This window comes from Mytilus edulis, chromosome 14 (genome assembly GCF_963676685.1).
Source record: "Mytilus edulis chromosome 14, xbMytEdul2.2, whole genome shotgun sequence".
In the NCBI taxonomy this organism is placed as follows: Eukaryota; Metazoa; Mollusca; class Bivalvia; order Mytilida; family Mytilidae; genus Mytilus; species Mytilus edulis.
The window spans coordinates 64,029,680-64,056,622 of record NC_092357.1 but is presented as its reverse complement, the minus strand read 5'-3'; the positions used below and the strand labels follow the sequence as shown (position 1 = coordinate 64,056,622).

At 33.3% G+C, this 26,943-nt stretch overlaps 2 protein-coding genes across 2 annotated transcripts; both read right to left on the bottom strand.

Moving 5' to 3' along the window:
- Positions 1–298: 298 nt before the first annotated feature.
- LOC139503832 (tubulin beta-3 chain-like) lies at positions 299–9,292 on the bottom strand. The gene is made up of 6 exons (XM_071293773.1): positions 9,089–9,292; positions 6,673–6,768; positions 5,945–5,997; positions 5,042–5,120; positions 4,452–4,510; positions 299–435 (listed from the first exon to the last, which is right to left on the bottom strand). The coding sequence occupies exons 1-5, from the start codon at positions 9,181–9,183 to the stop codon at positions 4,489–4,491; spliced, it is 345 nt and encodes a 114-aa protein (XP_071149874.1). The 5' UTR covers positions 9,184–9,292; the 3' UTR covers positions 299–435; positions 4,452–4,488.
- Positions 9,293–19,573: 10,281 nt separating this feature from the next.
- Positions 19,574–23,191, bottom strand: LOC139502625 (zinc finger MYM-type protein 1-like). Its single transcript, XM_071292155.1, has one exon. The coding sequence runs from the start codon at positions 22,114–22,116 to the stop codon at positions 19,972–19,974; it is 2,145 nt and encodes a 714-aa protein (XP_071148256.1). The 5' UTR covers positions 22,117–23,191; the 3' UTR covers positions 19,574–19,971.
- Between the last annotated feature and the right edge of the window lie 3,752 nt (positions 23,192–26,943).

Genomic DNA, 26,943 nt, shown 5'->3' with positions numbered 1-26,943 from the left:
TACAAATATCCATATTTTGGTTATAAATTTGATAAAATATTTAGGAATAGCTTGAAAAAATATAAATGAAAATGTAGCAAAAGAAAAAACTGCCAAAAAAAAAAACCAAACAAAAAAATGTTCAATTTTTTTGTGTATTCAAATTTTGAAATTTCTTCAACCAAATCTATTCCTAGATTTCGTTTTCTTTTTTTTCCTGTTTCTTATTTTTCTTTAATATCATATTGAAATGATTTTATGTTAGAAGATTTTAGCTTATCATAAAATGACCCAAATATTACATGTTATTTTACCTTTGAAGGTATGACAGTGTTAGCAAAGCATTATAATTCTGTAACGGACTTTCTCCTGTCAAATATGGTGCCACAGTACAGGAAATCAGATGGTTCATGGGATATTCCTCTCTCATGGCCTCACACAGACGAGATCCTAATCCTAAAATATACAAATAAATGTAAGGTTCTATTTGAAAGTGATCCTCAAAGTACAGGATATTAGATGGTTTATTTGATATTCCTTCCTCATGGTCTCACAAATATATGTAAGGTTCTGTGCTGGAATGATGCTGCACATTATGTTGTACAGGTTCTGTTTGATAATGAACCCCATGGTACAGGAATAATAATTGAATAATCCTTTTTATAAGAATATATAGATCTTAATAAAGCAAATTAAAAAGTGTGCTTGATTTCCACAAATCACAATAAAGAGCTGCCCCGTGAGTGCATGATACGCCCCTCGTCTTGTGTGTGAATATTATGCAATAATCATAAATGGTTACTGACATACGGTGCAACATGTGAAAAAAAAAACTTTGTCACAAAATACTCAATAAATCAAAAATAAAATTTTGAATCATCACCAAAAATTATACAGATCTTTAGAAATATAACTAAGAAGTGTGTAAAGTTTTAAGCAATAACCATAAATAGTTTTTGAGATACAGCGCAACCTGTGACACCCCCCCCCCCTTTTTTTTTACAAAAAGCTCAATATCTCTTAAATAAAATTTTGAATCAAAACCAAAAAGTATGTGTGTAAAGTTTTAAGCAATAATCGTAAATCCTTTTTAAGATATGGTGCGACATGTGAAAAAAAAAACACACCCCTGTTTTAGTTACATTGTCCTGTAACTCAAAATTTGTTTCTTAGTTTCACTCAAAAGTATACAAATCGCTTGATCATCATAAGAAACAACTATATTAAGTTTCATGAAACTTGGATAAGTCGTTCTCAAGTTAAGGTGCGACATGTTTACGCCGGACATTTGTATACCATAATACATCCCTTCAAAATTTTGACTGGCGTATAAAAAAACGACAAAAGGAACATTATTATAATGCTTTGTGATTGGTTTGGGTTGTCTCCCTTTTAACAATTACTTCATATCAAGATATATATGGAATGCTGTGGATTTATTATTATTTGTTGTATACAAATTTTCGTGGATATAGGTAAACCAGGAAATTAAATGTTCAACGAATGACAAATTTTCTATAGGCTTGTATGCAGACCACAGTCACAGCATAACAAGGAAATTAGATATCTATGAACATGTTACTTTCCCATTATCCACGGAAACTGGTACCCACAAATATAAATGAATCCACAAAACAATGAGAATAATCAAAGAGCTGAAAGCTCTGAAGAAAAATGACGCCACTGTCTCTTATATTGGGATAGTTTTTATGCAAGTCTTTGATTTTCACATACCGTAATTAGTTTAACAATGCAACATGTCTTGTAAGCATATAATTGATATTCGTATATGTGTGTGTGTGAAGTGAAGGTGACAACTGGCTGTTTTTTCTAAGGCAAATGAATAGGTCAAGACTACCTGAATTGTACAAATAAATACCGTAGAAAGGCTTGTATATTTCTCACTGGTACATAGTCTGAATCCTGGTCCGTTCGTGCCCATTCACGTTTGCGCCCACTCATGTTCGCCCCCTCTCACTTTCACACCCTACATGTTCGCACCCAATCTTAATTGGTTTTGTGTTTAATAACTCTGCAAGCAAGTGTTTTCTTATAAGTATAATTGTTGTCATTGTCTCAAAATAAAGTGAGACAGCATTTTTTTTGTGTGTTGAATAAATCTTAATCATGTTTTGGATAGCGTATTGTTAAAAAAAATAATAATCCTCTCTAAATAAAGTGGTATTTTGTCAACGTTTTATTTTGTGTTGAATAACTCTTAATCATGTTTTGGTTAGTGTATTGCTATGATTGCTATAACTTTGTTTCATTGACTTGTTTCAAAATGAAGTGAGATTCTGACTATGTTTTTTTCTGTGTTGGTTATAATAGTGGATTGCTATATTTTGGTTCCTATATTTTATTGTTTCGTTGTTTCAGATCAAAGGGCCCAAGCTGTTAAAAACAATTATCTTTTGTGTTTTTCCTTTAAAATCTTCAATGTTTTACTCATACCAAGCTATAAATACATTCAGTATTTACACCAAAGCAATTTAAAACAACAATCATGATTTTCCAATTATTCAACTTGAATTTGAATTAAAATTGGGCGCGAATGAGTAGAGTGCGAACAGACCTTGGGTGCGAATGTGCGAGGTGCGAACGTGTAGGGTGCGAAAGTGTATTGGACGCGAACAGACCTGATACCACATAGACTGAACCCCCTTCTTCCACAAAATATCAAACATTTGTCAAAGAATTCTAGTCAAACCGGCACCTGGACAAATCAGCACCTGGTTAAATCGACACCTGATATAGTCAATTCGTCACCCATGTTAAATATATATTTTTAACAGTATTTTAAGCAAAAAGAGTAAAAATAAGAATGGGGTTGCCAAATTTTTTTTCAGTATTTAAGCAAAAAGAGTTAAATACTAACTTTCACATTTTTGGGTGTTCATGTACATTTTGTATAAATTTATTTTTCTCAACTAAATGACTTTTTTGGTATATTTTTAATGATATAGATATGAGTAGTCCAAATAATTATTACGTCTGGCAAGGCTTTTTAAATTTTATTCTGGGACACCTTCCTATGACCGCAAGGCTATGTTAATTTTTTTCTGGGACGCCTTCCTACGACCTTTCTACGAACGTCGTAGGAAGGCGTCCCAGAAAAAGAAAAAAAAAATAGCCTTGCCAGACGTCATAATTATTTCGACTAATACATGAGATATTGGATATTTTTATGCATTATTTTAACCAGTTGAGCATTTTACAGGATTGTTGGTTTAATGCTGTTTAAACTTTACTGAAAAAAAACACCTTAAATTTGCTAATTATTTGGCATGAAAGTTTGATTTATTGAAAGGGACTCATAGTTTTCCATTTTATTTTAATAATTGTCTAATTGTTAAAACAACAGCTTCGGTAAGGGCTTCGTTGTTTACCTTAATACACAACAACATATTCACTTTGGTTTCGTTGTTTACCTAAATACACAACAACATATTCACCATGTACTTGGTAACAGTTATTAATTAATTGAATAGAAAATATTAAAACAAATATTATTGGATGCCGAATTGACGTCAAATAGGTGCCGATTTGACTAGATGCCAATTTAACCAGGTGCCGACTTGACTTGTAAGTTTCAATTCCTCTGCGATCGTTTGCGGTATTTTCTTGAGAAAATCTATTTTCCATCATCAAAGAGAAGATGAAACTGCTTGAAAATGATTCTGGAACGCTTCATGATTGTTAAAATAAGTTTAATTCACTCAAAACACAATTTTAAAACTTGCGATGTTTAAACAGGAAGTTTCAAAAGCACGTGTAAAAGAAGAAATTAACCGGTGAGAGAGGAAATCCGTACATGACAGATATCACTATAGTACGACTTTGAAAGCAAAACAGTTCCATCCTTTTGTAAAACAGTCTTTAATATACCTATCACATTAATGTTTGAAGGGTCTTAAGCTTATTCAAACCATATAAGTCGGTATGAAACACCAAAACGGAATGAACAATAACCGATTACGTTTTGTAGTTTACAAATTCTAAACTGGTTCCTGGCTGATTACTACACAATGATCATGCATAATGATAACACAAGCAGATTCCAGTTTGTATGGAAAATAGTAAATACGAAACCAAGCGCGGTAGGCAGAGAAATGTTATGAAGTTCAGGTCGCCAGTAATGGAACAATGACTGCGTCATTTTCCAAAAAAACAGTTGTGAAATATATGTTGCTGAATTCAATCGTTTCATTATTTTAAGTATGGACTTCAATGTTCAAGTATATGACCATGTAGATTATGCTTATAAAAACAAGTCTTTTAGATATATCATTATGCAGATTATAATTTTACAAACCAGTTTCAGCCAAAAATCAATCCCAGCATTTATGAAACTTCGAAATGTGAAAAAAAAAATCACATTCAAAGGACATAACAAAAAGGGGAGATAACAAAACTTTGTCATTTCATTTACATGAGCTATATATAGTACCTACGTACATACAAATACCAACCTGAACCAGTACCGCCAGTCAAACTGTGCATCATTATTCAACCACTGTACATGTCACATCTGTAAGAAAACTTCTTGAGAACCAGGCTAATTTAGACATTCTTCATATACACCTGTTTACTTACTGTTGCAGATATTGTAAAAGGTCTTTGAATTTTAAACTTAAACGTTGCTTTATAGTGCAGTACTTGTTCATTGTAAACCTGATGTATTTAGCTGTACTGTGTGGATGCTGTCAAATTCAAAATAACCCCACATCTCCTTTTAGGAATGTGAAATAAACAAGAATGTGTCCATAGTGCACAGATGTCTCACTCACACTATCAATTTCCATGTTCAGTGGACCCTGAACATGTGTACTAAGTTTCAAGTTGATTGGACTTCAACTTCATATAAAACTACGATGATCAAAAACTTTAAAGCAGAACAGACGGACTAATCTTCAGACGCCTAGGTGGGGCCTGAAAAGTAATTGTAAATAAAAAATGCAATAATTGTCATAAATGAAAATAGTGAGATCAGAATTTATAACAGTACTAATCATGCTAATTGAATCATATTTTCCTAAATACAAATTTCTAGTTTTGATACCTCTCAATTTCTTTCCTGACTTGGTTGGCAGTGTCCTCTAGTATGTGATCATCTCCACTCTTCTTAAGTCCATGGTAACCTATAAATCATTAAAGAAATCATTTGTGACTCTTTCAAGGAAAAAAAGTTTTGCAGATCATCCCCAAATAATACTAACCGAACAGCAAACTATAAAGGGCCCCAAAAATTACTAGTGTAAAACCATTCAGGTGTGAAAGCCATCAGTCTAATCTATATTAACTTGAAGCATGGTTGAGCCGTAAGAGAAAATGGACAAGAACTACCTACATACAGACAAACAAAACCTGGAGATATATTATATATTTTATGTGAAAATGACAATAAGAATAATGGTCGTAGTATGAATGTAGTCAGGTCGTAGGAAGAGCATGATGAGGACATTAAGGGAGTGCTAGAATTGTACTATGGTCTTGAACAGTGTGGTGTAAACGTGGTATAGTCGTAGTGGAAGCATAGTTGGGTCTCGGTGAGAAGGTTATGGTCGTAGTGAGATCATAATAACATCACTGTGAGATCGTAGTGCAGTCTCTTCGAAAAGAATCATGCTTTAGCTACGCTCTTGCTATGATGGTACAGCAACCTTTACGATCTTACTACCACCTTAGTGCGCTCTCACTAGGCTTCTAATACGTTTTGATTTCGCCACGACTGCACCACGGTTCTTTTGAACATGTTCAAAGTTGGATACGCTCATCACGATCTTGAAGATCTAACCACGACACCGCTACGACCTTACTGCGATCTACACTATCATACTACGATCATCAAAATTTGCATTTTTTTCACAGATCATAGTGCAATCGTGGCCTAGTGGGACTGTGGTATTAGGTAAATAAGTATCGATATAATTTTATGTATATTGAAAGGAGGGAGACAACAAACCTAATGCCCAATTTGTTCCTCTTCCTCTCTTCCCAGATACAATATTTCCATCTCTGAAAAATATAAAATATTAAAGAGCCTAAGACCTAACAGAAAATGACTGAAAGGATGGTGATCAGGAATTTTGATGAATCATTGAATAGAGCGTTAGCATATACATGTAGACTAGAGTAATGGTGATTTTGAAGTGTTAAACATGTTAAAAGGAGAGGGCCATTATACATGTAATAAATGCATGAGGATACTACTGGTAAAATATTTAGTAAGGTTCATGTAATTGTTTGTTGCTGTAGATCATTTTAATTTTGTTTTCATTTCTACATACAGAAAGCCGTTATTTGAATCCTTTTACATTTATCATGTTGGGGCAATTTATAGCTTGTTATTCAGTTATTGGTTTTGCTCATGAAATTGTATGGTGACCTATCATCATGATCATTGCTGATTCTATGACATTTGGTCTCATTTGCAATCACATCACATCTTATTTTTTATAGCATTTTGTACCATGTTTGCAAGTTTTCATTATTGCCAAAACTGTGATGAGATACAGGCGACCAAAAAAAAACAACAACATGCATTACAATGCTAGATCATGTTGATAGCATTTTTAAATAAAATTGATATATTGTAATAATGAATATCCCATTTGACATTAATAATGAGTATATTGTTGAACAATCACAATAATATATGCAATTTCTGAATTGTCTGTTTACTTGTTTTACCTTATTTTGAGACCTTTACAAGCCTTTTGTACAACTTTTGGTTCACTATCTACATGTACAGATCTTTGTTTTCCATCAGGGTGTATGAAAGTGTGTCTAAAATAGAAAAAAATAGACTTTGGTAATTGTAAAACAAAAAGACAGAAACACATACATTTGTGCACTTCAGAATTATAGGGAGAAGTGACTTTTCTTTTTCAAATTGATAGGGAGAAGTAATGAGATTCATGAAATTTTAAAAAGAATTATTTATTCACTAGCAGCTCTCCAATGTTTGTTTATCGTGTTTATAACAAAGTTTCTGTTTTAGTTGGTGACAAAAAGAATGCTGGACAACTTGGCCCGGAGACAAGTCGGACCAATTCAATCGGACAGTCTAAAGAGACAATTCGGACCGTCAATAAAACAACTTGGATAGTATAAAAGGACAACACAAACAAAGTATTAAAAGAGGATTTGAACTATATTAATTATTATAAATTATTAAATGATATATTTTAGATTGCAACATCATTTCGGCATTTTACTGAATTTGCCAAAAAAAATGCATTACATACATTTTTTGTACATGTAGTTTTTGTTCTTATCTTTAACAATTTATTATAAAACTATAGCTGTTGTTGACCATCTCCAAGATGTTATATCCTATGACAAAAGGGTTGCAGTGGCACCACCGACTTAACCTTTAATTATACATCCTCATCCACCTCACATGCAAGGAAGCCAAGAAAACCCCAATGGATTGCAAAATTGTCAGTGAAGGCAAGCTCTGTTGATTCCAAAGCAAACAACACAGACACATGGGATGCTATTTACTGCATTGCCATCAAACTTGTATGCTACCAATGATGTGACAGTCAGTCACCTTCGAAAGAAGTGTGCACTTATTAATGGACCGTCCATTTATGTACATTGTATGATGGACTAAGAAAGAACTTTAGTGTTTTATGAGATATAAATAAATTGTTTGACATAGGAATTTTCATATATATGAGAATGTTTTCCTTATTATTTAAGCTTTCGTCAAAAGTATAATTTTATACGTAGTCTGAGTTGTTATTTTAAACGGTCAGAGTTGTCTTATTAAGTGACAGTTCAATTTTTCTTATTGAAGGTCTAAGCTAAGTTGTCTTCTTAGACGGTCCCAGTGGTCTTTTTTTAAGATGGTCCGAGTTGTCTCCAGGCCAACTTGTCTTGCACCCGACAAAAATACATTGACCAGGTCAGGAATAACCACCAATTGGTGGATTATACGTATATACATGTACCTCAATTGACGTATAATCCACCAATTGACATATATTGGTATAGACCAATTGATGTATAATGCAAGTTTTTTTGTAATAAAATGCTAGTGTGAAATAAGAGCATCATTTTGCAACTTTCAACCTACAAATGTATTTTACATGTTTTATGACCATTATCATGATTATTGAGACTCCTCCGAAAGTTTCAGTTTTGTCAAAGCCTGCTGCATTTCTTGAGAATGCATGTGTACAACAATTCTTTTGTTAAAACATCTGTACTATTGACCTTAATTGACTTTTAATAATGAAAGTCAACTATTAACAAAGAGCTCCATTCACCTGTGGAGTTGTACTCAAAATCACATGACTGCAGACAGTATTGAAGTCCATTGACAGCTAGGTGATTACTGGCAAATTTGCCAATCAAGAATTGACAAGATAACAATAGAAGAAACTGCAAATACAATTATTGATTAAATGCAATACATGTATGTTATGTCACTATACTAAACCAGGAATGTTTGACATGTTTTCATACTATAATATGGTTTTAAGGCAGCAACCATTTGATTTTCTGGGGGGGGCTATGGTTTTTTTTTCTGGACAAATTTTTTTTTTCGCCTGCGGCGACAAACAATCTATTTTTTTCGCGACAAGTCGAAAACAATTTTTTTCTTTCAATTTTAGCATTACATATAGTGGCAGCTGAGGGTGAAACAAACAATTTTTTTTTCTCAGAATCAAAAACAAATTATTTTTTTCTCCAAAAATTGGAAACAAACTTTTTTTTCCAAAAAAAAACATAGCCCCCCCCCCCCCCCCCAGAAAATCAAATGGTTGCTGCCTAAGAAAACAATGTTCTATTTTGGTTGAATAATTTGCAATAACAAAGAATTATACATCAATTGGTCTATACCATTATATGTCAATTGGTGGATTATACGTCAATTGAGATATAATCCAACAATTGGTGGTTATTCCTGACCTGTTGACACCTTTGAAAAATTATATGGAGAAGAAAATATAAGTTAAAAAGATCATCAATAGTTGACTGGCAAAGCATAAAAAGTTGTTAATACTCGGAGATGAAATAACTGTTGCCGAAATGAATGTACTGGGTGCAAATTTTTTTTATAGGTGCCGAAGTGACTAGATTTTTATTTTTATACCCTTCATGAACAGCTTTGTCTTGTGATGTTTTCTTCCAGAAAGCCTTTCCTATTTGGTTTCCGCATTGACCGACATGTAGAAATACTGCTGACATCTTCAGTTAAAAACTTCATTGTTCATAACAATGCCGTTGTCCTGCAAAACAATGTATAATTGAAAACAGACCGAAATCTGATTTTCAACCGGATGTTATGAAGAAAATAAAAAAATTAAAAAACTTCGGTAAAATGTTTCCGCGTTTTATATCTTCAACATGAAAATAGAGGCCCCTTGTGGGGGTGTCCAAGTATTCACATAATCGCAAAAATTTTCTGTCAATATTATCACATAATCATTATTTTTTTTAAACAAAATAACTCAAATATTCAAAAATACAGTCCGTTCAGGTATTTCACATCCAATTTTTTATGGTAATATTCTTTATAAAGCACAAAGGTGTCAGTATTCACCTCAGAAACTTACAAAACCTTTGAATAGACTTATTAAAAAGGGATATAATTCTTCTTCTTTAAGTTTTCCAGTTTTCCATCTGAATAAAGATGATTAATAACTGGTGCATACGTGGCCTATTTATTAAAATTAAGTTATATTTACAAACAGTGCAAAGAACAGATGTAGTGATTAAAACTATGTACATGAGATGAAGTTTTTTAAATAATAGTGGAGAGAACAGCATATGTTAGCTGATCTCTGAAAGAGTCGACTGTCTGTGTATTTACTACTGTGGTTGGTAAAAGATTCCATTGAGTTATTGTGTATGGGAAGAATGAAAATCTGTACGAGTCTTTTGATGTATAAATATGTCTGAAGGTGTGAGAATGATGTTTTCTGGTTCTTGAGTCTGATGGAATGAGAATTGTGCTAGATGGTATAGCAACAAGTTGATTTGTGATCTTGTACATCATAACCAGTCGTGCACGCAGTCTGCGTTGTGTCAAAATAGGCCAGTTTAGTGTGTTCAGCATGTTTGATACACTACTAGTATTATGATACCTGTTGCAGGCATACCGAGCAGCTCGCCTTTGGACCATCTCTATCTTTGAAATAGATTCTGAAGTGTGGGGGTCCCAAACTGAGCAAGAGTATTCGAGTTTGGGACGGACAAGTGCTTGGTATGCCTGGCTCTTGATGTTTTGATTTGATGTTTTCAGATTTCTTCGAAGGAAGCCGAGAGTTTTGTTGGCCTTTGATATATTGTCATCTATGTGTTTGTCCCATTTAAGGTTAGATTGTAATGTGATGCCTAAGTACTTAGCAGATGTAACAGATTCTAGTATATGATTGTGGAGAGTGTAATTATGTTTTAAAGGTTGACGTTTAGTTGTTACAGAGAGAACATTACACTTGTCTGGGTGGAAGGCCATCAGCCAGTCCTCTTCCCATTTTGCAGCTGCGTCAAGGTCAGCTTGCAGTTTTAGGCAGTCACTCTGGGATTTAACTGGCATGTATAAGATACTGTCATCAGCAAATAGTCTTAGTTTGCTATGTGTAAGGTAGTCTGGAAGGTCGTTGATATACGCCAAGAATAAGACAGGACCTAAGACAGTACCTTGAGGAACCCCAGAGGTGACTGGGACTGTGCTTGATGATTTTCCATCCAGAACAACTGTCTGGGTTCGATCAGAGAGAAATGCAGAGATCCAATTTAAAGTGTTTCCATTAATGCCAAAATAGTGTAATTTGTATAGTAAGTGACGATGCGGAACTTTATCAAAGGCTTTCGCAAAGTCCATTATTACAAGGTCTGTTTGTGTATTTGAATTACGATACTGTTGTCAAGTCATTAAAGATTGCATATTTTGGCGTTAATATTGAGTCACTGATAAGGTCTTTGCATCGGAACTAAACACATCTATTCTAAAAACAGTTGTTGGCATGACACGGGTTATGTTCTTTTCATATATGTTATGATGGTATGATACTAAACCCATAACGGCGGTGCTACTAAAAAGCGCCCGGGAGCGCCCGGGAAAAGAAAAAGCACCCGGGGAAAAGAAAAAGCGCCCGGAGAAGGAAAATTAGCGCCCGGAGAAGAAAATTAGCGCCCGGGAGAAGATAATAATATTTTATAACAAATTTTTTTCCCTTAAAAAATAACTAATCATTGCTTGTTCTGTCCTTAATATAAATGGGGATATGTACGATGCTACATCTAAAGTGTTGTTGCACTTTTACATTTTAGATTTCAAAATTGTATATAAGTACGTAAATAAATATAAATAAGAGTATATAGAAGAATCATGAAAGACATGGTCCTCGATCAAAATGTATATTTTGTTATTTAAAAATAATCGGTGCCTGAGGTCTAATATTTTCGCAACTGCATGGTGAACACTTTTTTTTAATTTATACAGATGCTGAGATAGATTTATTATATCATTTTATAAAACTAAAACTGCTTCAACATGTTCAATGGCTATGCTTATCAGGGTTTTAATGCTTAGACTTAAATTTAAACCAAGGATTTGTATAGAAATCCTTGTTTAAACCGAACACCTGTTTTTTATCCCCTTGTTTTAACTACGGTACATGTATAGTACTGTTTTTTTTTCATGTGCTGATTTATTATGTGTACCTCTTTTAATTTTTGGGTTGTCTTATACATTTTTTCATTTTTATATCGTTTTTGAAAAACATGTCTTTTGATGTCTTACATTTTATAAATCTTCTGCATAAACTGTGATCCATTGCTATCAATCTTTCGAAAAGTATTCATATATTATTGTTAAAATTGAAATATTCATACTTGTTTTTGTGCTTTATTACAAATGTCTATTATCTAAATTTGCAAATTAATTGTCTAAAATAAAAAAATAAATCAATTTTTATATCTTAACAAATTTGTCTCATGCCAATAAAATTTCTATATATTTTCCCCGGGCGCTTTTTCTGTTCCCCGGGCGCTATATTTTCTTCTCCGGGCGCTTTTTCTTTTCCCCGGGCGCTTTTTCTTCACCCGGGCGCTCCCGGGCGCATTTTAGTAGGACCCCCTAACGGGAAGGATTGTGCCTGATGTTCATATGATGAAATCATAATCTTTCAGTCAGTTTAATTGAAGTCTGGAGCTGGCATGTCAGTTAACTGCTAGTAGTCTGTTGTTATTTATGTATTATTGTCATTTTGTTTATTTTCTTTGGTTACATCTTCTGACATCAGACTCGGATTTCTCTTGAACTGAATTTTAATGTGCGTTTTGTTATGCGTTTACTTTACTACATTGGTTAGAGGTATAGGGGGAGGGTTGAGATCTCACAAACATGTTTAACCCCGCCGCATTTATGCGCCTGTCCCAAGTCAGGAGCCTCTGGCCTTTGTTAGTCTTGTATTATTTTAATTTTAGTTTCTTGTGTACAATTTGGAAATTAGTATGGCGTTCATTATCACTGGACTAGTATATATTTGTTTATGGGCCAGCTGAGGGACGCCTCCGGGTGCGGGAATTTCTCGCTACATTGAAGACCTGTTGGTGACCCTCTGCTGTTGTTTTTTATTTGGTCGGGTTGTTGTCTCTTTGACACATTCCCCATTTCCATTCTCAATTTTACTAGATATTAAATCATCATAAAACATTTGGTCTGGTATTAATCAAATACTCTAGAACTAATCTCACATGATCAAAAACCCCTTGGGGAGGCTAAAAAAATAAGACGTGAGTACAACTAGCAACAGAGTACAACTGAGGTAATTATAGGTCATCGTATGGCCCTCAAGAATGAGAGTAAAAACCGTATATGTATAGTTGCACGGTAAAAGACTTTCCGGCCTAACATGAATAATGTGAAAAAATTCAAACTGTGACGTTTGGGAAACTAATATATGACTAACGGCATGATTTACTAGTATAACAACACTCATTGTTCATTTGTACACTAACAGAAGGTAAAATCATGTATAATTTACCAATATGCGGACAAATTGTTGATTCGACATAGGAATTGGCATGCACTTTGCATTTATATTGAAGGGGTATGTATAATCCTATTGTAATGATATGGCTGTCGACATGATAAGGCAATATGGCCGCTCTACACCATTAGCAAAGTATCCCAAACAGCTAAGTGTTGTCATTTGACAATTCACGAACGAAAATATGACAAACATGATCCAAAAACAACCATGTATTAGGCTCCTGGCTTAAGGCATGCCGTGACATTGTTGGATGTACAGGCATGTGCAAGCGAAAAACATGCGCGTAACATACAGTGGTGTAACAGCATATATGACATAAGAAAAAGATGTAAGATTTCTGTACAGTTGGCTCAACTTGAACGATGGTGCGAGCTGTTCTCTGCTAGTGATGACTGGAGTAACAATGAATTTTTGGATTGGCATTAAATTCCACTTGGTTATGGTATATGGGAAAAATATATATATGTATGTTCTTCGGTTGAAATGTGTATATAAAAATAAATTATGATTTTAGCTGGTTCCACTGTCTGATGGTATGAGAAAACATATGAGATTGCTACGATTTCATGAACTATTTTGTGTTAATCTTGCGCGCAGTCTTTACTGTAGTGTAGGCCAGTTTCATGAGTTTATCATGTCTGTCGGACTACTAATGTTACGGTACCTGTTACAGACATATCTGGCAGCTTGTCTTTGGACCATCTCGATTTTGAAGGTTTATTTTACTGTGTGAAGGTTTCATACTGTACATGCTATGCGGTATGGGCTTTGCTCATTGTTGAAGGCCGTACGATGACCTATAGTTGTTAATGTCTGTGTCATTTTGGTTTCTTGTGGACAGTTGTCTCATTGGCAATCATACCACATCTTCTTTTTTATATGAATATTCCAGATTTAGTCGGACTTGCGCAAGATATACCTGTATTTTGATGTTCTGACATGATGTTTTAAAGTTTCTTTTTATGAATCTCACGATATCGATGTGTTGCCATAAGCTATGATGTTGTTTGTATGTTTTGACAATTTTAAGTTTGCTTATGTTCTAGTTCAGATTACATTTTTTGTTTTTCTTTCAATTACAGAAAGATATCTTGTATACTGCATATCTATCTTCAACTGAAAAAAAAACTTAAAATAACCTACTTCTAGTAGGTTTGTGTTGTAAAATGTTCATAACAAGCTCTCTGGTTACTTTTGTCGTTTGTTGCTGTCTCTGTGAATCATTTCATAATCTTTAATGTTGTTATAATTGCCACACAAAACAGTTGTACTAGTTACCTATGTAACAAATATACATCTTCTTGTTGACAATACCATTGCTTTTCAAATATGACAGCATTTATAAGTAAGAATCAATGCTATTTCACAAATTAAAATCTTACAAGATGTACAAAACTAACACATTATTCAGTGTCATTTGATAAACATCATTATCAAGGGACATAACTCAGTTCTACGGAATAGAGATGCATGATAGTCAACTCCTCAGTCACTCTCACTTAAAAATATCTTGATGTGATACATTGAGTAACTACGTTTAATTGTAATTTTGTGAGACGCTGAATACTGCAAAACTTATAATTGTTTTTTTTTGTTATAAGTTAGACCGAAAGGGAGCAAACATTTAACTTCAAAAGACGGAAGGGTTTTTTTTTGTTCGCGTCAGAGTTTTTCTAAGTTTGTCTATCAAATCATTTTGTTCGTCAAAACTTGACCACATAAAGTATGGGGAAATCTGGATTCAGAATATTTTTGTTTTTGTCATCTGCTTGAATACAATATATATTTTTCCATCAAATTTGGTGTCAGAATATTGTTTAAGGGGGAAAATATACACCCCCTGCCCTTTTTGAAGTTAAAGTGTCGTTCCCTTAGTTTTCTCAATTGAAATGTTTTGGTTTTTTTTTATGTCTGGGCCTTTTATAAAATAATGATCCATTTAACACCGTAGTTAGATCTTTGAATGTTGTTCTTGTTAAATTATTAAAACATAACTTATATGTATTGCTATGCAAATATATAAAAACCTATGGTCTTTCATCTTGTCTAAACTATTTACCTAAAAGAGGGACGAAAGATACAAGAGGGACAGCCAAACTCATAAATCGAAAATAAACTGACAACATCATGGCTAAAAATGAAAAACACAAACAGACAAAACAATAGTTCACATGACACAACATATAAAACTAAAGAATAAGCAACACGAACCCCACCAAAAACTGGGAGTGGTCTCAGGTGTTCCGGAAGGGTAAGCAGATCCTGCGCCACATGTGGCACCCGTCATGTTATAACAAATCCGGTAAATAGTCCAATTCGGTAGGTCACATATTTTGGCATAGAAAATGGTTGTGCTTTTCTCTGATTGTTTATAACGCCTTTACAATAAATCTGTTTTATTTGACTGACTGATATTCAGATACTTAAATGCTCAGTTTTTTTTCAGAATTTACAATATGGCTGAAATTCGTTCTTTCTATAAATATGGGCATGTAATTAGCAACTGCACTTAGTAATTCAGTTTGCCTTTCTTAAGATTGTTAAACAATGTAAGCTTATTTTCTAGTTTTAATTACAATTTCTGTTCATCTTTCAAATAATAACAAGTGTGGACACAGATCAGTGTGGATAATATGTTTGGATGTTTGGCAGTGTTTTCTGACAGTAGAGAGTTGTCTGTTTTTACAATGGGGTTTTATGTTTAAGTGTGTTGCACAATGACTGTTAGAACAGAACACTAATCATTAGCAGTTTTGTTTATTTGATATTTAGTTTAAATGTCCAAGACTATGATGGAGATATTAATTTCATTGACTAACAAATGATAATGATAAAATGTGCTCCACATCTTTGATTTTTGAAAGTTAGGAGAGGAACACATTATGTGCATTTCTGCATGATGTGATTTTGATATGGGAGATGTTATTTGAGAATACGCATGCATGTACTATTTGTATGGGTTTATTTATATTCTGTTGTGGTAGTTGTTTTCTTATTTTGGTTTGTCCACAAAAAAAGGGGAATGATCCTTTTTTTCTGTTTTAGCATCAATAGTAAAAAGGTGACTATACCTGACATGATGCTTATCAGCTAGACGAGCTAGAATGTACACTTCTGTATTGTTCTTTTATTAGTTCTTCTCTTTCGGAAATGCCTTCTCCGATGTCTGGTTAAAGTAAAAAAATAAATAAATATATCATGTATATTGAATACAAATGAAGAACTGAAGAGATGTATTTTGGAGCGCATTTAAATATTCTTTCGTATAATTTAAAGCTATCTTTATCTTTTATGATTAAAAGTAACCTTCTTCTAACAGGTTTGAGATGTAAACTGTTCCAGCCTTCCTTTCTAGTTTTAGTGTTGTTGGTTGCTGTCTCTAAGAAACAATTACATTCATTATCTTTAATGTTGTTATAAATGACACACAAAACAGTTGTAGTAGTAACCTGTTTTACAAATTATACATCTTCTAGTTGACAAAACCATTGCTTTTCAAATATTACAGCATGTATAAGTAAGAATTAATGCTATGACACAAATAAAAATCCTACAAGATGTATAAAACTAACACATTATTTAGTGTCATTTCATACACATAATTATCAAGGGACATAACTTTTGTCCTACGGAATTGTGATGCATGACATCTCACTCCTCAGCCACTCTCCCTTAAACAGATATTGAAGTGATTCTTTGAGTAAATACGTTTCATTGTAATTTTGTGAGACGCTGAATATTGCAAAACATATAACTGGTATATGTTAGGCAATTAGTGAGTAACCATTAAACTTCAAAGGGCGGCAGGATTTTTTTTTTATTCGAGTCAGATTTTTTTTTTAAGTTTGTCTAGCTAATCAATTTTTTCGTCAAGTAATAGTTTTATTGACTACCTAATGATAATAGTAAAATATGTTCAACATCTTTGATTGTTGAAAGTTAGGAGAGAAACACATTTCTGCATAATGTGATTTTAATATGGGAGATGTTATTTGAGAATACGCATGCATGTACTATTTGTATGGGTTTATTTATATTCTGTTGTGGTAGTGATTTCTTACTTTGGTTTGTCCACAAAAAAAAAAGGTGAAGAATCCTTCTTTTCTGTTTTAGCATCAATAGTAAAAAGTTTACAATGCCGGACATGCTGCTTATCAGCTAGATGAGATAGAAGGTACACTTTTGTTATTCTTATTTAGTTCTTCTCTTTTGAAAATGTCTTCTCGTAAGCCTGGTAAAAGTAAAATAAAAGTATATTGATAAACATATCAGGTATATTGCATGCAACTAAAGAGATATATTTAGAGGGCTTTTAAATAATCTATCGTAGGATTTATTGCTCTTTATAATTTTGTTAACACTAAGTTACCTACTTCTAGTAAGTTTGAGTTGTTAAATGTCCATAACAAGCTCTCTGAATTCTTGTGTCGTTGGTTGCTGTCACTTTGTAATCTTTAAAATTCATAATAATTTAAGTTGTTATAATTGCTACACAAAACAGTTGTAGTAGTTACCTGTTTAACAAATTATACGTCTTCCAATCGGCAACACCATTGCATTTTAGATATGAAAGCATTTATAAATAAGAATCAATGATGCTTTACAAATTAAAATCCTAAAGATGTAAAAAACTAACACATTACTCTGTTTCCTTTAGTAAGCATAATTATCAAGGGACATAACTTAGTCCCACGGAATTTAGATGCATGACATCTTGATGTGATGCGCCGAATAACTACGTTTTAGGCCCCACCTACGATGGTAGAGGGGCATTATGTTTTTTTTTTGGTCTGTGTGTCCGTTCTTTCGTCCTTTCGTCCGTGTGTCCCGCTTCAGATTAAAGTTTTTGTCAAGGTAGTTTTTTTTATGAAGTTGAAGTCTAATCAACTTGATACTTAGTACACATGTTCCTATGATATGATCTTTCTAATTTTAACACCAAATTAGAGTTTTGACCCCAATGTTACGGTCAAATGAAGATAGAAAATGATAGTGCGATAGGGGCATTCGTTTACTATGGACACATTTTTGTTATTGTAATGTTATGAGAAGCAGTTTATTGCAAATCTTGAATATGTTTTTGTTATATAAATTCGGCATTAACTTTCTTCAATTGAATTCCTTCATATATTTCCTGTTTTGGCCTTTTATAATATAGTATACGGTATTTGGTTTTTGTTCTCATTGTTGAAGGCCGTATACGGATGGATGTGTGTTTCGATACTCTATTGATACTCTTATATGTCTTCCTATTGCTAATATTTAAAGGTTCTTATCTGTTTTATTGTCCTTAAATATTGTGGAATGTATGCTGTTAACTATTTAAACTTTAAAAGGTGGGAGGATTTTTTTTTGATTCGAGTCAAATTCTTTTTAGTTTGTCTATCAAATCAATGTTTTCGTCAAAATTAACCACATAAAGTATGGGGAAAACCTGGATTCAGATATTTTTTTTGTGTGCTGGACCACAATATATATATTTTTTTTATCAAATTTAATGTCAGAATATTGTTTTAAGGGAAAGTACACCCCGCACTTTTTGAAGTAAATTTGTTGTTATTAAGTTTTTCTCAATTGAAATGTTTGATATTTTTTTTATGTCTGGGCCTTTTATAACATAAGGATCAAATTAACACCGTGCACTCACGGGACAAAAGTGGGTTCTCACTCAAAATATGTCCCATATCATTTCATCTTAAATCGATATATTTCCAAAATTTTTTTTACCAAGTTACTGTATGAACGATTTTTATAAAATAGATACCATAAGATGTAAACATGTCTAAAGTTTTATTATTTATTTGGCCATAATATATAACAAAAGAGGGACGAAAGATACCAAAGCGACAGTAAATGTCGTAAATGTAAAACAAACTGACAATGCCATGGCTAAAAATGAAAAAGACAAACAAAAAACAGCATGACGCAACATAGAAAACTAAAGAATAAACAAAACGAACCCCACCAAAAACAACTTATGATCTTTCATCTTGTCTACACTATTTATACTTAATATATGTTGTCATAGAAAAAGGTTGTGCTTTTCTCTGATTGTTTATAACGTTTTTACAATAAATCCGTTTTATTTGACTGACTGATATTCAGATACACACGTGCTCAGTTAAGTTAATCGGTTTAGCTTCTCTTAAGATTTGACAATTGTAAGCTTATGTTCTAGTTTAAATTACGATTTTTGTTTATCTTTCAAATAATTTCAAGTGTGGACACAGATCAGTGTGGATAGAATGTTTGGATAATTTGACAGTGTTTTCTGACGGAAAGAGTTGTCTGTTTTCCCCATAGGGTTCTATATTTAATTGTGTAACACCATAACAGCCAGAACCAAATACCAAACATTAAGAGTGTTGTTTATTTAATATTAAGCTTTAATGTTTAAGACTGTCATGGAGCCACTATAATTCCATTGATTACCAAATGAAAATGATAAAATGCATGTTCGACATCTTTGATTTTTGAAAGTTAGGAGAGTAACACAATATCATGATTATGTGCATTACTGAATGATACGATTTTGATATGGGAGATGGTATCTGAGAATACGCACGAATCAGGGGCGTAGCTAGACTTTAATTGAAGTGTAGGCACCAATCGGCAGGGGGTCTGGGGGCCGCTTAAGGCCCCCAGTGGGTCCAGGGCATCGCCCTGGTAGGGGGTTCAGGGGGGCGAAGCCCCCCGACGGAAAACGGTTTTCAGCATTTCTGGATGCAAAATTTTCGATTTCGTTGCACAGAAAACATTCAATTTACTGGTAATTTTTCTCATGAAATATACAAGAAAAAAGTTCTAAGTTTAATTATTTATTTAATAATTACAACTGACTGATGAATGACTGTCCAGAAATTGTTTTCAACATTTATATCATATGCACATGAGGACAATGTAAAAGTTCAAACACAAAATTAACTAATAAAGTACTCAATTTTCAGGGTAAACCATGACAAAATCACAACGTTTAAACGAAATTAAAGCGTCTGTTTTTTTTCACTGAAAATTTGTCAATAATGTCTGTGATATTTACACTTCTTGCTCGGTGAATATGTAAAATGGACAAGTTCGATAGCCTTTCATCCCCCATAGTCGCCCTTAAGTAGCTTTTAATACGGCGCATAGCGCTGAATGAGCGCTCACTGGAAGCTGAAGACACCGGCATTGTAAGAAGAACAGTAAGGATTGCATAAATGTTGGGATACAAATCCTTATTCGTAGCATTTAGTGTCTCTAATAGTTTCTGTGGACGCTGGCCGTCTACCATGTCCCATCTTATCTTCCATCTAGCAACCTCGTCATCAAATGCTTGTCTGTCCCCAAGATCTACATGGAAGGTTTCGAAGATTGAGTTTGTAGTCTGATCGGTTAAGGCTTGGAGCTTTGAAGGAATAAGGTACTCAGCGGAGAACCTTCCTTCATTCTTTATTACACGACTCGTTATTTCTGTAACTAGGTGATCAAGAAAAACCAAGTAAAGAGACACTCTCCAATATTCCGAAGGGTCATTTATTGGATGATTCTGTCGGTGCATCTGACGTCCAGCGCGCCTTGGAGTACTTGGAGGAATCTCGAATTCCTCTCCAACTTTAACTGCTTTCTCAAAAAGTGCTGTCCATACATTTGGGTCAGTCCGTTCATTATCTAACCTTTGGACTACTATACGAGCTTCCTGCACAGCGTCTAACAAGTTGATATCAGTTTTTTGTAAATAATTTGTGAGTGCAACTGTAGCACTCAGGAGATGTTCAGCTACCACCAGTGCTATCATAAAATCGAATTTCAAAATTGCGTTTACATATTGTGCTGCTTTCTCATCTCTGTCATCCTTCAAAGCCTCCAATGATGACACAACAACAGGAAATGCATTGAGAAAAGTAAACAGGGAATCTGCTCGACTAGACCATCTAGTTTCGCAAAGTGTGCGTAGCTTTGTGCGTTTGTCTAGTTGTTCTTTAACGTTTTGATTATCTGATAATTCCTCAGAAAAAGCTAGAAGTCGTTTTGCAGAATAATCAAAGGAAAAGGCGATTTCTTGTACGGTTGACATCATGTTACGTACACATACATCTTTGCTGCTGTGAATCAAAGCAAGATTCAATGCATGTGCCTTACAGTGAATGTAGTTTGCCTCAGGATTGAGTTGAAGGATACGTGCTTGTACACCGCTGTACTTGCCTGCCATGTTTGCAGCCCCATCATAGCACTGTGCACGGATTTTGTTGATATCAAGTTCGAGATCAGCTAGAAATCGAACAATAAGATCAGAGATGGCGGCCCCCTTTACAGACTCGGCATGTCGAAAGCCTACAAATTCCTCTCTGATTATGACATTGTTGTTTTTTTCGACATCCAAAAAACGCAAGCATAATGACATTTGTTCCTTTGTTGCCTTGTCTGTACACTCATCGGCAATAACGGCAAAGCAGGATGCACTCTTGCACGCACCAATAACTTGATTTAAAACCTCTGTACCACATAACTCTACTAACTCATTTTGAATGTCTGGCGAAGTATATTTTGCCCTTGAAGCAGCACTAAATGCTAGATGATCGGACAATATATTGTCTGCTTTTGCTTTCTCGTGCAAAATTGCCATGAAGTTGCTCCTTTCTTCGACGTGGCCCCGCAAAGGTATATTCTGCCGTCCACATAGCAAAATAACTTCAATTATTTTTTCTAATACATGTCTATTTGTTGCGACGTTTGTTTTATAACTTGTGGATATCATACTGGCAATTGAGAAACTTTTATTTTCCATGATACGGAGATATTCACTGCTACTTACTACACATCCTTGGTGTTGGGTTGAGCTCTCGTGCCTTTTAACAATTAAGGGAAGATTCTTCCAATCCGAAACAGGCGTTTTTGAGAACGACTTTTCCTTACTGTCTTTTGATGAGAAAAGCACACAATAAGCACAGTAAAGGGCGTCTGTTGATACCGAATAGCGCATCCATGGATGATTTTGTAGCCAGGAACTTTGAAGTTTTCTCTGCTTTTGTCCAAACACCCTGAAAATACGAGTTGTTTTAAAGATGATCATGTGGTTTGATAGTTCCCAATGAGACAAATATATCCACAAGAGACGAAAGCTCGAGGATGATAACATCTACCGTTATTATAGGTAACCGAACGGTCTTCAGCAATACGAAAACACATAACTAGATATAAAAGGTTCTTGCATGACACAATGTTAGTTTCTGAGCAAAAGTTGTAAATCGAAGCAACCAAAGTAAATGTTAATGAACAATACAAAAATCTACACACATACAACAAACAACCCAACAGAAGTCGTAGTGGAAAATCAAATTAAAAAACAATCTGACAACTAATAGACAATTTAGGTACGTAATTTAAGCTAGATGCGTGCATACTTAAATTCAACACAAATTGAGTTTATCAAATATATATTTTCTGATTTATGTACCTACCTGCTTGGGAATTTAAATAAGTGAGAGTCATTCCACTTTGTAGACAGCAGTTTTTGTTTTATTAAGTCATCTATATCAGATAGTTTAGCAATGTCAGGGTATGGAGGTTCATATTTGCTGCTTAGACTAAGAGTGAAATCTGAACTGGAGCTACATGTAGAAGATGTCAAATCGGACGTAGCTGTCACTGCTTCGCCTAAGTCAGTCTGGCTCTCATCCATTACAACTGTTTCTTCATTTTCGTCAGTTTCCGGGATTTGATTTGATACCTTCGGCGTTTCATTTTGACTTTCTGGAGATTCACTTTCTCTTATTTTCTTAAACATTTCGTCTATAGTTCTATTTTTTAGTTTGAGTTTTTCTTTAGGTTCTGACATTTTTCACAACTGAATTCAATTACCGGTAAATGTCTGACTCAATCTCTATAGTTAAAATACGGTTAACTTAGTAACTGTCTGCACATAAATTATTCTTTCAAACTTCTTCAATCAACAACTATAATCAGTATATTATTGATATTTATATACAGTGTTGTTTTACACGATGATTAAAGAGTTGTGATGACTTCGCGTGCATCTCGAAAGGGGTGGGGAAGGAATCTAAAACTTAGATTATTAAGGCCGTAAACAGTAACAAAAGGTTTAAAATGAAAAAAAAAAAATGCGTTGTCATTTTTTCCGATTTTTTTTTTTTTTTTTTTTTTGAAAAAATAATGTGTAGGCACGTGCCTATAGTGCCTAACGGCAGCTACGCCCCTGCGAATGTACTACTAGTATTAGTATGGGTTTATCTATGTGGCAGTTCCGTTGTGGTTGTGATTTCTTAGTTTGGTTTGACCACAAAAAATAGTGAAGGATCCTTCGATTTTGTTTCAGTATCATAAGTAAACAGTTTCGTTTAGATGTCGAAATTGACAATGGCAATGCCTGACATTATGCTGGACTAGATGAGCTATAGAAGGTACATTTTTGTGCTTTTTTATTAGTTCTAGCTTAGAAAATGTCTTCTCAAAGCCTGGTGAAAGTAAAAAGAAAATGATAAATATATCATGTTTATTGTAAGCAACGCAAGAAATATTCTCGGAATTTATAGCTTTTTTTTTTATCTTTATTGTAACACACTTCTAGTAGGTATTAGGTGAACGATGTTTATTACAAGCTCTCTCCATTTTGGTTGTTGTTGGTTGCTGTTGCAATTTCATCTTGGAATTCAAAATACACAAGTTTGTTATATAATTGTCACACAACACAGTTGCAGTAGTTACCTGTTTAACAAATTATACATCTTCCTATTGACAATGACATTGTTTTTCAAATATGACAGTATTTATAAGTATGAATCAATAATCTTTCACCAATTAAAATCCTAGCTGATACTGAAAACAATAATATAACTAAAACAAGTTTATTGCAAACAATAGAATAAACAGAAAAAAAATTAGGAAAGCTTTACTATGAAATAATAAAGGGTAACCAAATTAGAGCTAGAGCAAAATGGGTGGAAGTGGGTGAAAGAAATTCAGCTTATTTTCGAGGTCTTGAGAAATCTAGGCAAAGCAAAAAAACAATAAAACAAATCTATGATGTAAAAGGGGAGATAACTAGGGATCATGAAAACATATTAAACCTTAAAGTAAAATATTATAAAGATTTATATACGCCAACAAATCCAAACTTACAAGAAACACAAAATTATTTAAATGATATTAAAAAACATAAAAAATTAAGTGAAAGTGAAAGTGATGCTTGCGAAGGAGAAATAACTATGCCGAATGCACAGAAGCTATATTTAAAAAGAAACTAAACCGTGCCCCAGGATTAGATGGACTAAATGCTGAATTTTAAAGAAAGTTTTGGGTAGAATTAAAAACTTTAATAGTATCAACATTTAATTATTGCTATACTAAAGGACAATTTTCCAACACACAAAAAATAGGCGTTATATCACTAATTGATAGAAAAAAATGACCCATTGTCGCTTGATAATTATCGACCTATAACACTTTTGAATTATGATGTTAAACTTCTGGCATATGTTTTGGCGCAAAGACTTAAACCACTACTCTATAAACTGGTACATTCAGATAAAAAAAGATACATAAAAATAGGTACATTGGTTCCTATACATTAGACAGATACAAGATGCTATTGACTATTCAAAAAATCTCAAAATAAATGGAGCTGTCTTATTTTTAGATTTTAGCAAAGCTTTTGACTCTTCAGAGTGGATCTTTATGTTTGAAACACTAAACAAATTTGGTTTAAAAGAAAGTTTTTTAAAACGGATTCAATTAATGTATTCAGATATAAAGGGATGTATAACTAATAATGGCTTTAAAACATTCCGTGGTATGACACAAGGCTGTCCGCTATCTTCTTTACTTTTTGTTCTTGCTGTAGAAATAATTCCTATAAAAATTAGAGAAAATAGAAATATTAAGGGATTGGAAATTAAGCTAGAAAGCAGGACTAATACCCTAAATATATGTCAACTAGCAGACGATACTACTTTGTTCCTACATTCTAAACAGGACATTACAGTTGCATTAAATTTAATTGAAACATTATATGTAACTTTGCTGGCATTAAACTAAATAGAACTAAAACTGAAGGAATATGGCTTGACAATTAAGGCACTGCAAAGAAACTAATGTATTCAGATATCAAGGGATGTATAACTAATAATGGCTGGGTTTCAAATCGCTTTAAAGCATTCCGTGGTATTAAACAAGGCTGTCCGCTATCTTCGTTACTTTTTGTTCTTGATGTAGAAATAATTCCTATAAAAATTAGAGAAAATAGAAATATTAAGGGATTAGAAATTAAGCTAGAAAACAGCACTAAAACCCTAAATATATGTCAACTAGCAGACGATACTACTTTGTACCTACATTCTAAACAGGACATTACAGTTGAATTAAATTTAATTGAAACATTATGTAACTTTTCTGGCCTTAAACTTAATAGAACTAAAACTGAAGGAATATGGCTTGGCAAATTAATGCACTGCAAAAAAAAAAATATAAAATATTGATTGAAGTAATAAAACTATCAAAAGTTTGGGAATTTATTTTGGACACAATAAATCAAAATGTCAAAATCTTAATATTGAAAAAAAAAACAAATATTGAAATTTGAAAGAAATAATAGCAAACTGGAAGAAAAGAAAACTAAGTATATTAAGGAGAATAGTAGTAACTGAATCTTTAATTCTACCAAACTTAACATATGTGGCATCAAATACTGTAATACCAAAAGATTCGATAAAAACATTTAAAACCCTCATATACAATTTATATGGAATGATAAAAGAGATATAATTAAAAGATCACTCTTACAACAGAGTACAAAAGGGGGGGGGGGGGGGGACTTAAAATGATGGACATTGATATTTTTATAAAATCCATACACATAGGCTTGATAACAAAATTATTTGATACCGAACAATTAGACAGTTATACAAGATTTTGTTTAAATAAATTTGGTAATAACTTGACCATAGTTCTAATGAATCTAAAAAAATATAAATGATCTAGATAAAAAAATGTTCAAAAGTGTTCCAGAATTTTACCAAGAATTAATTAAAACTTGGATAAGTATTTCAAACTGATTAACCGTGGACGATAATAACTCTGCTAGTGTTAATTATCCTTCTCATTGTTTGGCTGTGCATGTATAAGCAGACAAAGAATGATTTAGATTTTAATTTTCAATTTATATTCTTACAATTTCAGTTAAAGTGTCAGAGGTTTTTTTTACTTGGAAAACTTTGATTTGGTTTTCTTTTCTTTGATTCTTAATTTACAGTTATGTATTGCATTGTGATGACTTTTGAAACAGCTTTAAACATGACAACGGAGTAAGACAGTTTTAATAATTAAATCTGTTTTCGTGCTATCAATGATCTCTTTAATGATTTCTTGATACTGTAAGTCGGTTTGTATACTTTTATAAACTTTGAAATTACTATTTCTACGATAGCTTGCATAATCTAATTAAACATGCTTTAAAAAATTAGCTAGTGGTTTGTGTTTGAAATTTTAGACGGTCTGATGTCAGCTGAAATGTCAGCATGCTTACCTGCGTTGAGATAATAATAATAAATCAAATTATACTGGCCTGATTTATAAAATGTTTTCTTTTCCAATGCATCTTTGTTTTGTTTAATCTAATAGTCCAGATGTCTATAGTTCTATTTTTGAATAAACAGTTCAAGATTATTAACAGTTTTCTAAGATTTATTTTGTCTTTATACTTGTGAAAAGGCCGTGGGTGCCGCCTTATACTTTTAGTGTACTAATTAGATAATCTTAAATAAAATTATTTAGTTTTTGAAAGATGGGTTTCTTATGCAATTTTAACATGCTAAATGTTTTAAATTTTTTGTCGGAACCAAATATATCATACGTAGCGCTATCCAATATGCCAATAGCAGATGTTCCGATTTATAAGTTTGGTTTTGACCCAGATAAACGCCAAGTTATAAATCGTGGAAGATAAGTTCAA